Consider the following 16,244-nt stretch of genomic DNA (forward strand, 5'->3'; position numbering starts at 1 on the left):
TTAGATGCAATCCCTTTTAGAAGACAAAGCAGATTCCCAGACAGTTCATTAAAAGACATGGGCCACAAACGCTGAAGATGGATGCTTCTGGTTTCAATGGCCTGGGTCTCTCAGTCTGGGCCTTGTTCACAGTTTACTGAACTGAACCCCCATGAGGCAACTTTCCCCTCTTTACTCTGTAGTCCCCACACTGGCAGAGAAATGGTGGTGATTTTAGTTTAAAAAAGCAGGTAAAAGGAAACAGTTCATTTCTATGTAAAAGTGTTGATGTCGACAATACCACACTTTTCTCATACAATAGTGATAATTATGTCACATTGTTAAGAGAAATTAGACTATAATCTTGAGATGAAGTGAATGTAAAACGCTGTTTGGTTAGTGTGGTTAGCTAGCACCATGCGAACAGATCTAATATTTTAGTTATCTTATCAAACAATAGGGATGATGATAAAGTTTGATGATGGTCAGGTTGTTCATAGAACTGACTGAGTAGGGGCAAACCCATTATTATAAACAAATACCTCCGGACAAACATGCAATCAGTAGCTGTGTGCATTATTGATCAGGGATAGAGAGGAAGGAGTAATGAAGCTATGCCTTGTGTCCAGGGTTTTGGAGTGAGAAAAGAAGAAGGAGAAGAACTTTTAGGTCAACCAAGAGTTTTAACCACACAGAAAGTGCCTGTGSGTTTCTTGGAAAAACAGTGTAAAAAGAGGAATGAAAACACAACATAGACTTGAATCGTCAGGGCTGTCATATGAGCTATTGTGTCTCGTCAGGGGAACAGCCAGTCTAGCGTCCCTCCCTGTCCATCTGACAGAAGTTTGCGCTGCATCCCATTTGTGTCACTGTGTCTCCTGTTTTACAGGCCCTATAAACCCTCCATGACAAGGGGGAAAAGAGATGGTAAGCCATCAATTAGACCTGAATGGTGTCCGTAAAAAAAAACAGGCTGATGCCACAAAGGTGAGCTGAGTCAATCTCAGAAGGAAAATGGTTTACGGTGTGATAAATCTTACAGAGAGAGGTGGATAGCATGGAGACATCTCCGGCCCTGTGGAGGTTACGGGATGTCCTCTCCTCTTTCCCTGAGGTTATCAAAACAGAAAGGTAGAGTTATTTAGCTAGCTGATCCAGACAGAACAGGGACACACAGGATCCGTATGTACAACAAGGTCATCTTATTTGGAGAACAAACTGGCCAAGATGTTGATTGGCTTCTTCCATAGAGGTGGAAATGAACTTTGACAATCCCTGAAAAGGCCTGCACATGGAAAAATATTTGTTTACATAGGACAAGGTTAATCAACAGGGGTACAGAGGAGGGAATGTGTGTGTGAGACGTTAAGAGACGGGGGAGACCAGCTGTCTGTGAATATGTTTGTGATTTACAACATTCTGCTAAAGACAGGATTCCAAGATTCCAATGCATCACCGGGGGTACACTGCCTGCCCTCCAGGACACCTACAGCACCCGATGTCACAGGAAGGCCAAAAAGATCATCAAGGACATCAACCAGCCGAACCACAGGCTGTTCACCCCGCTATCATCCAGAAGGCGAGGTCAGTACAGGTGCATCAAAGCTTGGACCGAGAGACTGAAAAACAGCTTCTATCTCAAGGCCATCAGACTGTTAAATAGCCATCACTAGCCAGCCTCCACTCAGTACCCTGCCCTGAACTTTGTCACTGTCACAACCAGCTACCACCCGGTTACTCAACCCTGCACCTTAGAGGCTGCTGCCCTATGTACATAGACATGGAATCACTGGTCACTTTAATGTTTACATACTGTTTTACTCATTTCATATGTATATACTGTATTCTAGTTAATGCCATCCTATTCAATTATTGCTGTATATATACTATTCTATCCTACGTATTGTACAGATATACTAAATATTCTATCCACATACTGTCCATAATGTCTATAATGTCTATACATCCAATCATATACAGTACATATATTTATAGTCCGGACTCCGACATTGCTCGTCCTAATATTTATATATTTCTTAATTCCATTCTTTTACTTTTAGATATGTGTGTATTGTTGTGAATTGTTAGATACTACTGCACTGCTGGAACTAGGAACACAAGCATTTCGCTATACCCGCAATAACATCTGCTAAATATGTGTATGCGACCAATACAATTGATTTGATTTGATTTCTAAGGTACCAGACTCGATGCTTTCAAAAAGCCACCACACAAACCTCTGTCTCACACACACATTGAAAAGGCAACACTCATCACATACCCACTCAATCCCTACAATGCCATTCATATCATATCTAGACCCTGGCTCTTTCCACCCTTCCCCTTTCCCTTCCCCTGTATCTCTTTGAGGCTGTGCTCTTTTCATTTCTGACAGAGACCTGTCACACACTCTGTGCCCCCAGTGTCCCCACTTTGTCCTCTTACAGCGCTAGCCAAAGACTCAGAGATGGTCTGACCTGATAGCCCTCAGGCCGATTGTATACTAAGGTTAGCTGTTTGCTACTCTCATACAGAGACACTACAGTGTGTTGATATCTTTCTATAGCCCCGAAGAGCAATGCTTCTATGGAGTCAGAGATCTGATACAGTGAGACCTTCATTGGCCCCTCGCCTGCACTCCTCCTTTTAGCTAACGTTCAGTCTTTTGAGAGGCCAGAGATGGAGGGTTGTGATACCGTCGACCTAGAGTCGTCGTCTTTCTCCCACTTGTGTCACTCACTCAAAACCCAGTGACGCACTTCACGTTGCCTTTATGCTCTCTGGACACTGTTTAAAAAAAATGCAAGTCCATTAAATAGATACACTATATGACCAAAAGTATGTGGACACCTGCTCGTCGAAAATCTCATTCCAAAATCATGGGCAACAATATGGAGTTTGTTTGCTATAATAGCCTCCACTCTCCTAGGAGGGCTTTCCACTAGATGTTGGAACATTGCTGCGGGGACGTGCTTCCATTCAGCCGCAAGAGCATTAATGAGGTCGGGCACTGATGTTGGGCGATTGTCAGACCAACCACATCTACCGTATGTCTTACAGGCCATGCTAGTGAGAGCCCCTTGCTCTGGCTCGATACCTCCTTACCCCAATAAAGCTCCAGTGTAGTGCTCTGTTTTCAGATGAGACCAGTGGGACCACTCTGCTGGTGGTGTTCTCTACTGCCATACAGACAGAATAATACAGAGAAAGGAGACCATGTTACATAGAGAGGAGTGCGTTTGTAGATACAGTAGCTAGCTGCCCATAGAGAAAAGGTGTCATTGCACGTCCAGTGCATGTGTCAGAAGGTGAACATTGACAGGTTCTTTAGGATCTGGGTTGAGCAGGCAGAGCGAAGTAGAGACAAAACACAAAAAAGAAAAAGCATATAAAATGGACCCCTACTTTACAACTGCCCACTCTGAGGCCCAGATCTTGCCGACTACGCCAAATATCACACAGTGGAAAAGTGACAGGTACCTTAGGATCTGGGTTGAGCTGGCAGTGTTATCCCAGCTTCAGCCCAGCCTTAGCCCCAGCTCAGCCAAACCCAGCCCCAACCCATCCCATGCAGCTCTTCTCCCAGCCTTGATCCTGACCTTGCAGGTCCCTGGGTGCTCCAGCATGGGTCCTGGATGGATGGGGTGACCCTGCTTGCTTAGTCCCCAGTCCCCTCAATGCACAACACAGCCCCCCTCAAAACTCGATTCAGTGATTAATGAGCTTTAAGGTGACAAATCGCCCCTGTGGCTCAGCTGTGGGATCGAGCACTAGGGCGCTTCATACGTTGGCCATCGCCACCCATTCAATCGATGCTGCAATGTTTCTTTTTTTAATCCTCATTTTCTCTCTTTGTTTCTCTCTCTTTGTTTCACTTTCTCTATTACCCCCCTCTCTCTGTCTGTCTCCCTCTGTCTCTCTCTGTCACTCTCTCTTTCTCTCCCCCTCTCTCTCAAAGTGACATCACAACAAAGCAGAGAATAAAATATCCTTTTTCAACACTTTTGACATACTAATTTGATCTGACAGAATGCAATGTACTAGTGTGCAGCCTTTATGCTTTCCCATAAAGTGTGTTTGTGGAGGTTTTGTGTTATTTCAATGTACTCAACAAATTTTCAACCCAAATGGAAAACTCACTTGACTAATATTATGTTGGCCATTGAGGATGTAACACATAACCCCTATGCGTTATCAAAGCAATAACCTTGATATTTACACTTCCCAACCCTTGCCATAATATTCTAATATCCTGGTTCTATTTGCTCTCTTAACGATGGGTGTATTTTAATAAACAGAGTGGGTGGAGATGTGTGAGTTGGCAATGGGGACATTAAAAGCTATTCACACAGTGGCAACGAGGACGTAATCAGAGTGTACACAGACACAAATACACACACAAACACACGCACACACGCACACACACACACACACGGGCAGAGGCGATTCACCGGGTAAAGGTTAGATCTGAGAGAAAATTGGCTTTTCTATATTGAATAATTAATGCGATCATCTTCTCTCTGATGGCCCTGCTCTCATTCGCTGGAACACTGCTTCATGTTAAACAAACAGGACATCTGATTGGTCAGGGGAGAACTTAGGGGGGTTCTACGATATGCTGTCAACATTATACAAGCTCAGGGGACTCCAGTGACATGTAAAATGTTTGCCACTTGGCTAGCTGAGCTAAAGACATAGTTCTTTCACCTGAAATGAAATTCCTTTTGACAATTCTTATAAATAACCAACCAGACAACATCATTATTTGTGAGATTTTTAAAGCAGCGCCAAGGTTTCAGCTTTGTACTGTAACAAAACACCCTCTTTCTCTCTTGAGATAGACCCACATGCTTCCAGGATAAATGTCATATCTCTCTCTATGTGCAGCCGGGCTGGGCAGCAGGCAGCCTCAGAGACAAAGTTATTACAGAGGCAGAGCTGCCAAAATGGATGACACTGTGGTGGGTAGACCACTTCTCCCTTTTATTTCTTAATAAAAGGATTTCTCTCCCCGACGGCTGATAGATTTCTGCCTGTTTCTGCCTGGAGAGAAGCAGAGGAGAGGGGAAACCCGAGGAGGATATGTTTCCTGACAGTGGGTCTGTCTTCTTAATGACACAGACTTCAACATAACCTTCAATAGCCGCGCGCCGCACATGGTGCCGGGCAGAGCCGCCCTCTTCACTGACAGTTTACCCAGGTCCCCCGGCTCCAATAAATGTCATGCGCTCATCACTCTCTGACCACCGGCCAATTTGAAACCCCCGACTTAACGGACAAGTCATAAATCGGAACATACAGACCCCATTTCTCGCTCTCTCTCAGGTCTATCTATGTGTGTGCGTGTGTGTTTGGCCTGAGGAATCTCCACCTCTCCACCATAATATTCCATATGTTCATTTCAGCTCCCTCCCTCCCTCCACCTCCTCCTCCTCTTCCACCTCTCTCTTACTTCATCTTCTCTTTCTTTATGGCCAACATTTAAAGCCCTGATGGTCTCGCTAAGCTAGCATTTGTCTGGAGGGCTTATGGGGTGTTGGAGGGGGTGGGTAGAGGTAATATTTACCATGTGTGAGGGACTTCATAACTCCCCACTGGTATAGGCAGTTTTCATAGGGTTGATGGGGTGATATTAGAGGCATGGTATAGGCAGAGTGAGACACTCTTTAGATAAGGTTGAGGGGAGGTTAGGGGCATGGAGATATGAAGAGGTTACCGCAAATGACTATTTCCCACTGCAGGAATGACCTGCGAGATTAACAAAGATGATAGATTATTTGAAGCTGCCAAATATAATAAAAAACAAGAGCAGTAAAACCTGAAATCTGTTTTCTTGATGAACGCTCCACACACTGGTGACCTTAAGGAGTGACACTTGTTACCCATAACCCTCCGTTTAACTTTCGATGGCTACGTCCAAAATGGCACCCTATTCTCTACACAGTGTACTACTTTTGACCAGGGCCCATGGTGCTCTGGTCAAAAATAGTGCACTACATACACTCTTAGAAAAAAATGTGCCATCTAGAACCTAAAAGGGTTCTTAAGCTGTCCCCATAGGATAAGCCTTTGAATAACCCTTTTGGTTCCAGGTAGAACCCTTTTGACTTCCATGTAGAAACCTGTACATGGAACCCAAAAGAGTTCTACCTGGAACCAAAAAGGGTTCGACCTGGAACCAAAAAGGGTTCTCCTATGGGGACAGCCGAAGAACACTTTTGGTACCCTTTTTTCTAAGAGTGTAATGAATAGGGTGTCATTTCTTCCCCAGTACTCTCTCCCTGTGCTCATTTTCCCTGGTCGTCAGGACCTTGGCTGTCAGAGGGTTGTTGAACGAGTGCAGCCTCTCACAGTGACAGGTATTCATGTGTGATTAATGGGCCAGGACCAGCTCTGTGTGGGTGAGGCAGAAGTCCTATCAAACCAGAGAAAATCACAGCAATTAGTGACTGACTGATGAGGTCACTCACCATGCTGCTTCCTGCTGGGGGTTTAGAATATCCTGTTCACCCTGACACTACTCAAAAGGACTATAATACACCACATAGACACATAGAGAAAGGCTTTGTCCATCCTGTTTGGGTTGCATTTGTTTCTTGCAAAGCTGAAGACATTTATTTAGTCTCTGAGTCATTCAATTATAAGAACCCAGCATTCAAAATGCAACACAAGCAATTGACAAAGTGAGAGATCCATCCTATTCTCATCCTGTTCTCATCCTATTCTCATCCTGTTCTCATCCATAGGGATCAGGCGTGTGTGTGGGGAGGGGCGGAGGTCGACATAGGAGCGTAAGGTGTTTTTAAAGAGGAACCAAAGAGCAATCTCCATTCCTGTCACCTGTGTTCTGACCACCTCAGAGGACAGGGGACACAGGCGGACCTGGACATCCGACCCACAGATTTAAAATGGAGGCTTGAACAAGGCCCCTCTATCACCAAGGGTCCAGAGTGATGAACTACACCCACACCTCCATGAGACAGCAACAATACATCCCTTCAATTCCTTCCTCCCTCTGTCCATACCTTCCAATACCTCATTCATTTTCTCTCTCTCTCTCTCTCTCTCTCTCTCTCTCTCTCTCTCTCTCTCTCTCTCTCTCTCTCTTCTCTCTCTTCTCTCTCTCTCCCTGCACGAAGTGTCCAGCCTTCACCTTAGGTTACCCATTCGACTCACCCCCCCTTAAACAACTCTCCACCCGCTTCACTCTCACCTTCTTCTGCCGATCCATATCCATCCCACCACCCAGCCCACCACCTCCTCAACCCCTCCTTAAAGACATTGCGGAGATGCAATCGTTTCCAAACTCCTTGTGAGTGATCCCCCAGTCCGAACGTATGCGTGTTAGGGTGTTAGGGTATTCAGGCCCACGGGTGGCAGATGACTGATAGCGATGTGTCTGCGAGGGGAAACTGAATGATGGCTGTTGGACCACATGGTAACAGAACAGAGGGTGTGTGTATTTAGACAGAGCTGAGGAGAGGAAGGATAGAGCAGTAGCCAAACCTACCCTGCCCTGCAGCTCAGATCCTACCAAATCAGCACAAGGAAGATTACTAGACTTATCTAACAATATCATACCTTTCTAAGGCTGATAAGTCATTCTTTTCTAGAATCACTTTATGCAACGTACATTAATTCTGACCTAATTAACACATTATAAATGCATTAATAGAACACCATAATATGTGCGCGGTAGGTAGTCTAGTGGTTAGAGCGTTGGGCCAGTAACCAAAAGGCTGCTGGTTGGAATACCTGATCTGACAAGGTGAAAAGTCTGCCAATGTGCCCTTGAGCAAGGCACTTAACCCTCATTTGCTCCAGGGATGCCGTACTACTATGGCTGACCCTGTAAAACACATTTCACTGCACCCATCTGGTGTATGTGACAATAAAACATATTTGTTGTTAGTCGGTATAAGTGATCCAGMAAATCTGAGTAAGTTGGGGGAAAAAATGACTATGAGTACTCTGAGTAGCCTTTTGCCAACTCACACCTGGCCCTGGCCCTGGCCCTGGCTCTGGCCCTCGCCCTCGCCCTGGCCCTGGCCATAGTAACAAAACATTTCCTTCCAGTTGAAGTGATTCAGAAGAACCTCCTGTGTGCAATCAGGTCCGCCCACACAAACAAACCACAACAGACTGTTTACAGGACAATAATCATAATCACATATTGGTAATTAGGTGTCAACTGCACCCTCAAGTCTAGCAACCCTCTGGAAGGTATTGATCCCTAAGCTGTGGTAAACAACACAGAGTTAATTATGAGTTAAATGGAAGACACAACCACCAGTAGTCATAATAGCTTTAATCCGCCTTAAATTCTGCTGGACAGTTATCAACCAGACGGAAGGGGGCGGGAGAGGGGGGGTTCTGACAGCGCTATCGCCGATGACGACTGACAGGCGGGTGTTTTGGAGCGCTGGTTGTGGTGTTGGGGAGGAGTGACGCATTGTCTCCTGGGTAATGCTGGCCTACGGTAATGAGTCCTCAACGTGGCTGTCTCCCAGGCTCCCGGCTTGTCTGGAGGAGGAAAGTTTACAATTTATAGCTGTGATCACAGAAGCTGATAAGCCCAGGGGCCGTATGTATCAAACATCTCAAAGTACTGTAGAAGTGTTGATTTAGGATCAGTTTTTCCTTTGAAATCAAACTGAATAAGATTACATGGACAGAAAGAACCTGATCCTAGATCAGCCCTCCTATTCTGAGATGCTTGATACATATGACCCGAGCCCAGCTTTGCAAGGTGGCTGTGGGATTGTTGTTTTTGAAGTTGTGCTGTTGGGTCCACTACAGCCCCCACAGAGTAAGGCCCCCATTTGGGTTTCTCCCAAAGAATAGACACGCACACGTATGCACACGCGCACAAACGCGCACACACCCCTCCCCTGCCACACCCCCTCCAATTGGGTTTTTCAAATCTCTGCCTCGGCCCAACCCTCCTCGATTTAATAAGAAATTACAATTGTTTGTCATTCTAATCTGTCTAGTCAGACAGAAGGAGATATAAAGAGGACGGTAGGGCCATGTTGGACAACAGGGCGTGTGTATGATTCATCACTCTGTCCTCCGGCCCCAGATTAATATTTGAATGTAATTATTACTTCCCTAGCCATTAGCGTACTGGCTAAATGAAATCATGTGAAAGAGGTATTTCATTAAAGTTACCACAGATGGGGAAAGGAGAAATCACTGGCGAGGCGATCCCAGTCCTAGATGACCGATGGGACCCTACAGACAGACATGGAACACTCAGGGTTCTGGAATGCTGTTCTGCATTTTAATGTGGAACTGGTATGATCGTTGCAGTGTAGCCATGGCTATAAAACATTCAGAAGGACATGCCTTTATTATTTAGGCCACAATAAACAAGACATAAATCAATGACTAGATCTAAATGTTTGGATTGAATTGGATTTTATACAAACACTTCTAATGCGGAAATATTGAGTCATTGAAAGGGGTCAGCGGCTTCATGAATAGGCTGAATGAAATAAAATGTACAAGGTGAACAGGTGTTGAGAGCCACAAAAAAATGCATTATAGTTGAAATATTAGAAGACCAATATAACTTATTTTATATAAACTTGATTCATAAACATTTTCTAGGGAATGTATTACTTTATTTTTCTTCTTTAAAAGGACAACAAATTGCATGTAAAACTGTTAGCCTTTCAGACAGACTGTTACTGTACCTATAATACATACTGTAGATATTTTTTTAAACAGAGCTGCAGTTCAATCAATTACAAATAGACAGAGTCATACATGAGTTCAAAATGATAAGAAGACAGTTGGTGTGTGTGTGTGTGTGTGTGTGTGTGTGTGTGTGTGTGTGTGTGTGTGTGTGTGTGTGTGTGTGTGTGTGTGTGTGTGTGTGTGTGTGTGTGTGCGTGCGTTGTGTGACAAACACACCCAGTGGAAGAAAGCCAAGTGGAGTTAGCTAGCTGGAGGTGACAGCTTAAAGACTGTAAGGTATGTTTCTGTCCCACTGTGTTAAAGAACACACACACCACGCTACATGGCTCTATACTCCATATAATTTACACCGCTGCTATAAGGGCGTCAAAAGAACGAAGACATTTTGTAAATGAGAGGTTTGGGAGGATCATATCACACAATGATCCATACCAACTCAGATGGATCTCAAGGGGCATTAACACACACACACACACACACACACCAACACACACACAACACACACACACACACACACACACACACACACCCCACACACAACACACACACACACACACACACACACACACACACACACACACACACAATTCCGTCACAGTATGAATGTGGTGATCTGAGGCAGGGTGATCCTTAGTGCTAGTGACTGGGTCACATGGTCATATGTAACGGAACCCTCCCGCTCTAGAACCATACTAGCTCCATTCTCCACTCCTCCACTGAGCTAATGTTCTGTCACAGCTAATGAGAGTGGTGGAACCAGAGTGATGGATCCGCTCTGGCATCTCCTCAGAGAACTATCCTACACTCAGTGTAGTGGAGATAGAGATCTCTGCTCCTTAGACTCCTAAGGTGTTGTGTGTAAATGTGTATAATACAGGGAGACACATTCGCTAATTACTATTAGCTTGTGTCATGTTAGGTCCTTTCTTACTTTGAGCCAACGATTTGTGAAAGAAACCTAATTCTCTTCCTATACTGTAAAACATTATGCATCAACTATATTTAATTGTGAATTACACCAAAACAAATCCTAACAGTTTAACCATTAAGGCAAGGTAGTCTGCGGGCTACAGTCCACAACAATAACACTGCCTTGTATAAAGCGAGCAGACACTTTTTACAAGGTTGGTTCCCTTCCGGCTAGAGGGGACAGCCTGTTTTGTCCTTGAGATCCTGTACCCAGCGTAGCTCTCATACTCTCAATGGTGATTTATAGATGGTATGTTTGTGCTTCTCAATATTGTTCAATACACAGACTGTGATTACCTCGTCCCCCTGCCACTCTGGACCTTGTCATGGCTTCCTTCCAAATGGCGCTCTATTCCCTATGTAGTGCACTACTTTTGATCAGGGCCCATAGGGTTCTCGTCAAAATGTGTGCACTACATAGGGAATAGGGTGCCATTTCAGACATAGTCCCTGTTTGAGATGTCTGCCTGGTGTTATAAGGCCCCTAATGGCCCTGGGGCCCCTTGACAAAATCATTGTTTTGGGCAGGATTTTGATAGCCTGGAATCCAAACTGATATGTTCTGTTTTAATGGTGAAATTGAGCATATCAGTTTAGATTCCAGGCTATGATTAGTTTGGGTCATTTCAGTTTTAATAAGAGGGAATTCAACACTGTTTGTGTTATGTGGGCAGGAAAGGGGATGCACTGTCATGGGCCTGTCCTGTCTAACCATGTAAAGCACCCGTTGAAAGGGCACATACAACCACGTACGCATGAAGACATGCACACAGCATAGGATCATATGCACTCCAAAATACTGATGCCACAGGGAAGAAGTCGTAATACATCCTTTTCCCAAAAAACATAGTGAACGAGTTTGGCCATGCTTTCAAAATATCTGTAACTTGACACATCTAAAACAAAAACTATTTACATGTGTTACAACATACATATTAAATAAACAGCTGTTAAATTGGACTGGATGGAATGAAGTGGAACAGCATTCATCCACATTTGGATGGAGGACAGGACGGAGCCAATGCTAACTGTCAGATGGACATAAAACTGTCAATTAAAAATGATCTCTCAGAGCCTATCCATTTTGAAGTCAGTTCCACGACCACTATCCCAATTTAAGCTCTGATATTACCGTTGTGTAAGTGTTAGTTGAAGAGCTATTTCAATTCAATCATTATATTGGATAACACATTCACAGAAAATAACAGTCTACTTACTATCAGAATTAAACAATCGTTGATCTCTTTGAGCACACATCATTCGGTTATGTTACACTTCTTCAGAAAGCAGGGAAATCTATGCCCTTAGGCTGTGAAGCGTGGTGGCTCGTATGTGCTGGAAAAATTAAGAATCAAAGCAATAGTCTTTATGCAATGCCTGCTCTCTTCCTAGTCCACTTTCTCTATCCATAGTGAAATGCATACACCTTTTCTTTGAAATATTGGAATTGCTGTGGTTTAATGATAATAAAAGTCAATTTGTGCAGATAACCGTAACAAGACAAAGGAGCTTGCAGACACTGCCACCTATTGGCAAGAGAGGAAAGCTATCTGGCTAAACTAAAGCATAGAATGTCTAACTCCCAAATGGCACCCTATACCTATAAAGTGCACCCTGTGGGCCTATGTCAAAACTAGTGCACTATATAGGGAATACGTTGACATTTGGGATGCAGCCATAGACATTGATGTCCGTGGCAAAGTGTCTTCTAGCAGTGATCTGAAAAGCCTTCGCTGTGATGGATGGCAAAGCCCAGCTGACCATATTGCTGTGCTAATAAAAACCTGCCCTGCAATTCACATAGCTCACTGTGTTTTTTTTTTACCCCGGCACCATTGCTTTTAAGAGGAAAACTGGTTTAGGTGTCAAAAAGAACGATGCCCCTCCTCAGACCACGACTCACCTCAGAGGTATAGAATGAAAGGAGAGCTATATTTACAACTAAGTTTTCTCCCGGGCTTGAGACAGCAGGAAAGACCTTACAGATTAAACTTTTACCTCACTACTCCTTACTTGAACGTTTTGACTTCATTGCTTCATTACAAGATGGGCAGTTACTGTACAATAACAGTCATTTTAATCGAAATGTAAAAAATAACAAGGATAAAAAGAAACAGCATAAGAATTAATGGATCAAATAAAAAAGAAGACCTTTAAAAAAACAAAAGCAGTGTGTGTATAAAATGCGGCGCTGCTAACACTATCAAATGATGAGGAACGATCTGATGGTGAGCAAGCTGTTGCCATGCAATATGAACCATGGGCCATCATGGTGTCAGTATACAGTGCAGTCAGCAGAGGATCGCTGGGTACACAGGAAGTCACTTGTTATCTCTTTGTATCCAGGGGRGTCTGTAAGGCCACTTCCTGTTTTAATTACAAGGAGAACAATTAGTGACAACATTTTATAATTCATGTGCAGATGATCCAATATATGTATTGGAGTTAACCATCTCACCTTCCATGAGATTATAGAGGTTGCAGTAGTTTGTGCCGTGATCTCTAATGGCATACCAGCTCTCTGAGACAGACATGGCCTGCAGAGAAAGAATGATTCTGGTTAGAAGAAGTGTTTAAGACCTGAGACCTGTTACTGTAGTGTTAGCTGCAGATAACCCACGAAAAAAAAGATCCCTAAATAGGCCTACACATTATATTATCTTCTTTATATGTCATATGGATGTATAGAAATGACAACAGGATCAGAGAATATCCCTCCTACCGAGACGTGACAGTGGGTGAAGAACTCAAAGGAGACCAGACGGAACGTCAGGTCATCGACAGACTTCTTAAATGGTGTGGTGTGTTTGGCTGCTATGAAGTGGATAGAGGCTGCCTGGAGCTGGGGAGCAGAGAGAAAGAGATAAACAGAACGAGATAAAGAGAAAGAGATAAACAGAACGAGATAAAGAGAAAGAGATAAAGAGAGCGAGAGAGAGAGAGAGAGAGAGAGAGAGAGAGAGAGAGAGAGAGAGAGAGAGAGAGAGAGAGAGAGAGAGAGAGAGTAGACAGGTCATAGTCTGTAGTCGGAAATATGCAACACACATAGGGTTGTAAAACTACCAGTATTTTACCAAAGTTATTGGAATGTTCTTMAATTTTGGTAATTAACAGGTAATCTATGGCAATCTATGGTAACTTTGGCAATTTATACTTAAATAACTGAAAATATATATTCATATAAAATATGYATTCAAGAGAAAACAGCTAAATMAATGAAAAAAGCATCTAAACAACAATGACATAATTTCCAATTAACTGCAACTTTTCCAACAATTTACTTTTGACAACTGCCACCAGTTTGGCACCAAAACATTTACAACAATCACATATTGACAGAGTAAATAAAGTTGAGTAAAAATACAAAGGATAATTCATGGTGAAACCCTCACCAACGGTATTCACTAAGTTGATTGATTATATTTAGGTCACAGGTGGTTGGTGGCACCTTAATTGGGGAGAATGGGCTCGTGGTAATGACGGGAGCAGAARGGTATCAAATACATCAAACACACGGTTTCAAGTTGTTTGATGRCATTCCATTTGCTACGTCCCGGCCATTATTATGAGCCGTTTCCCCCTCAGCAGCCTCCACTGATTTAGGATAATGTTTTACAGCTTTGTTACAATGTTTTATATTAAAATCATCTCAATTTATGATTTTATATATTTGACATGTTTTGAAAATTCCATAAAAGGCTTGAACSTTTCAACTTTGAAAGTTACCAGTAATATACTCTTCTTTTGCAACCCTAAACACACACAAGTAATTATACGATATAAAAACACACAAACACACACACACCATACCTTGTAGAGGCACCTCTGTCCACCCATCGCACAGCTGGACATGGTCCTCCACTGCTTGATCTGAGTGATCAGACCTTCATAGACCTGTCTACAGGGGATCCCAAAATACCTGTAGTAGGACCCAGAACATAGAAACACATCGATGACAGYGCTTAATACTTAGTCTCGTCGGGCCATCAGCTTGTCTAGTTGAGAAGCCTGGGCCCCGGAGGCTACTCATTACGAGTGTCKACCACAGTCATTTCAGGTAAAATGGCACTGGCACCATCTTGTGGATACAGAGGGTAGTGTTCAACTGGGCCTAACGTAGAACTGCTAATTAAATTCACAAGCGGTTGTAATAAATCAGCCCTATGTAAAGTTATCGATWTTTATTTGGAGCCATTTTGCACAGAGAGCTAAAATAAATTATTAGTGATCATGAGGGGCATGTCCAAGAGATTATATGTTTGTATTTATTTAACCTTTATTTAACTAGGCAAGTCAGTTAAGAACAAATTCTTATTTACAATGACAGCCTACCCCGGCCAAACTCTAACGACGCTGAGCCAACTGTGCGCCGCCCTATGGGACTCCCAATCACGGCCGGTTGTGATACAGCCTGGAATCGAACCAGGGTCTGTAATGACACCTCTAGCAGTGCCTTAGACCGCTGCGCCACTCGGGTATGGGTCAGACCATAAAACAGCAAGAGTGAACAACAGCAACAATTTGTTTTTAAAACAACCAGCACCACAATAAAAACAGCACCCACCATCTGGTCAAAACATAACATATAGTAATAGCATAGTAATGGTCAAACAGTAGCTTACCATTCTACTTTGCATTGTGCATGGAGAGGTCCCGCAGATGTGATCTTGAGATTTGAGGTCCCGAAAACTAGAGCCACCGCAAGGATCCACCCTGTCAAATGCATCTTGTGAAAAGTAATATTTTTTGAAGCAGTATCCAAGTAACACATTCACAACACCAACAACAAAGTTCTGAGGCCTGTTTTGGGAGACGGATAGAAAATCACAGGATGGTCATGTGCGTTTAGAGGAAAGGAAACAGCCTAAACTCAATTAACTTTAGAAAAAAGATCCATCATTCTACAGAACAGAGACAGAGCTACAGAGGGCAAGACTAGAGAGACATCTATGGGTCATTGAAATGAAAGCATCCACTGTGAACTTGTGAAATTGTAAACTGCTTCATAAATGAACATACATTACAGACATACATTCCATGTTCACGGTTCAATAATGAATTGGAGACAGTTAAAAAAGGAGAGAATTTTTTTCTTCAAGTTGTTGTAAGAGGATGAATAGGACATTCAAGATACAGTGTGGTTGTTGAAAGCTTTTTTGTTGTTGCAAATAAAATCTATTTTTATATTGGTTAACTCAGTCTTTAGAATATAATTTAACTTATTTGATCCTTAGAGGTGTCTGTGTGTGTTCGTTTCTCATGCTTGCCCATGTCTTCTAGAAGGAACTAAATATTACAGAAATAGAAAAAAAGAGTAGTGTAGTCCTGTATCGTTCACGAGGACACACCATTCAAAATGTGTGGCTGTGAATTGTATCCAAGACCCGCCCCGAAATGTCATATTCACTCCGCCTCACAGGCGTACTTACCTATCCTTGCCCAGAGGTGTGTAATAGATCACGCCCCTTCCAAATCCAACTTCCAATCCGTGGACAGGATTTGCCAGACCCCCTCCTTACCGCGGCCCTTTCACTATAGAACGCTCAATGCCCCACGTCCGCATCATTTTGAAGACACGTAGGTTGTGGAGCTTT

At 43.3% G+C, this 16,244-nt stretch overlaps 1 protein-coding gene across 3 annotated transcripts; it reads right to left on the minus strand.

Moving 5' to 3' along the window:
- Positions 1-10,294: 10,294 nt before the first annotated feature.
- Positions 10,295-16,167, minus strand: LOC139028697 (uncharacterized). 3 transcript variants are annotated; one of them, XM_070446699.1, is made up of 6 exons: positions 16,080-16,167; positions 15,273-15,363; positions 14,461-14,569; positions 13,373-13,492; positions 13,109-13,187; positions 10,295-13,017 (listed from the first exon to the last, which is right to left on the minus strand). In XM_070446699.1, the coding sequence occupies exons 3-6, from the start codon at positions 14,500-14,502 to the stop codon at positions 12,926-12,928; spliced, it is 333 nt and encodes a 110-aa protein (XP_070302800.1). In that variant the 5' UTR covers positions 14,503-14,569; positions 15,273-15,363; positions 16,080-16,167; the 3' UTR covers positions 10,295-12,925. The 3 variants fall into 3 exon arrangements, with proteins under 3 accessions (XP_070302800.1, XP_070302799.1, XP_070302801.1); XM_070446698.1 differs by having other exon boundaries at positions 15,273-16,153; XM_070446700.1 differs by lacking the exons at positions 15,273-15,363; positions 16,080-16,167 and adding an exon at positions 14,983-15,256.
- Between the last annotated feature and the right edge of the window lie 77 nt (positions 16,168-16,244).

Source organism: Salvelinus sp. IW2-2015, linkage group LG14 (assembly GCF_002910315.2).
Source record: "Salvelinus sp. IW2-2015 linkage group LG14, ASM291031v2, whole genome shotgun sequence".
In the NCBI taxonomy this organism is placed as follows: Eukaryota; Metazoa; Chordata; class Actinopteri; order Salmoniformes; family Salmonidae; genus Salvelinus; species Salvelinus sp. IW2-2015.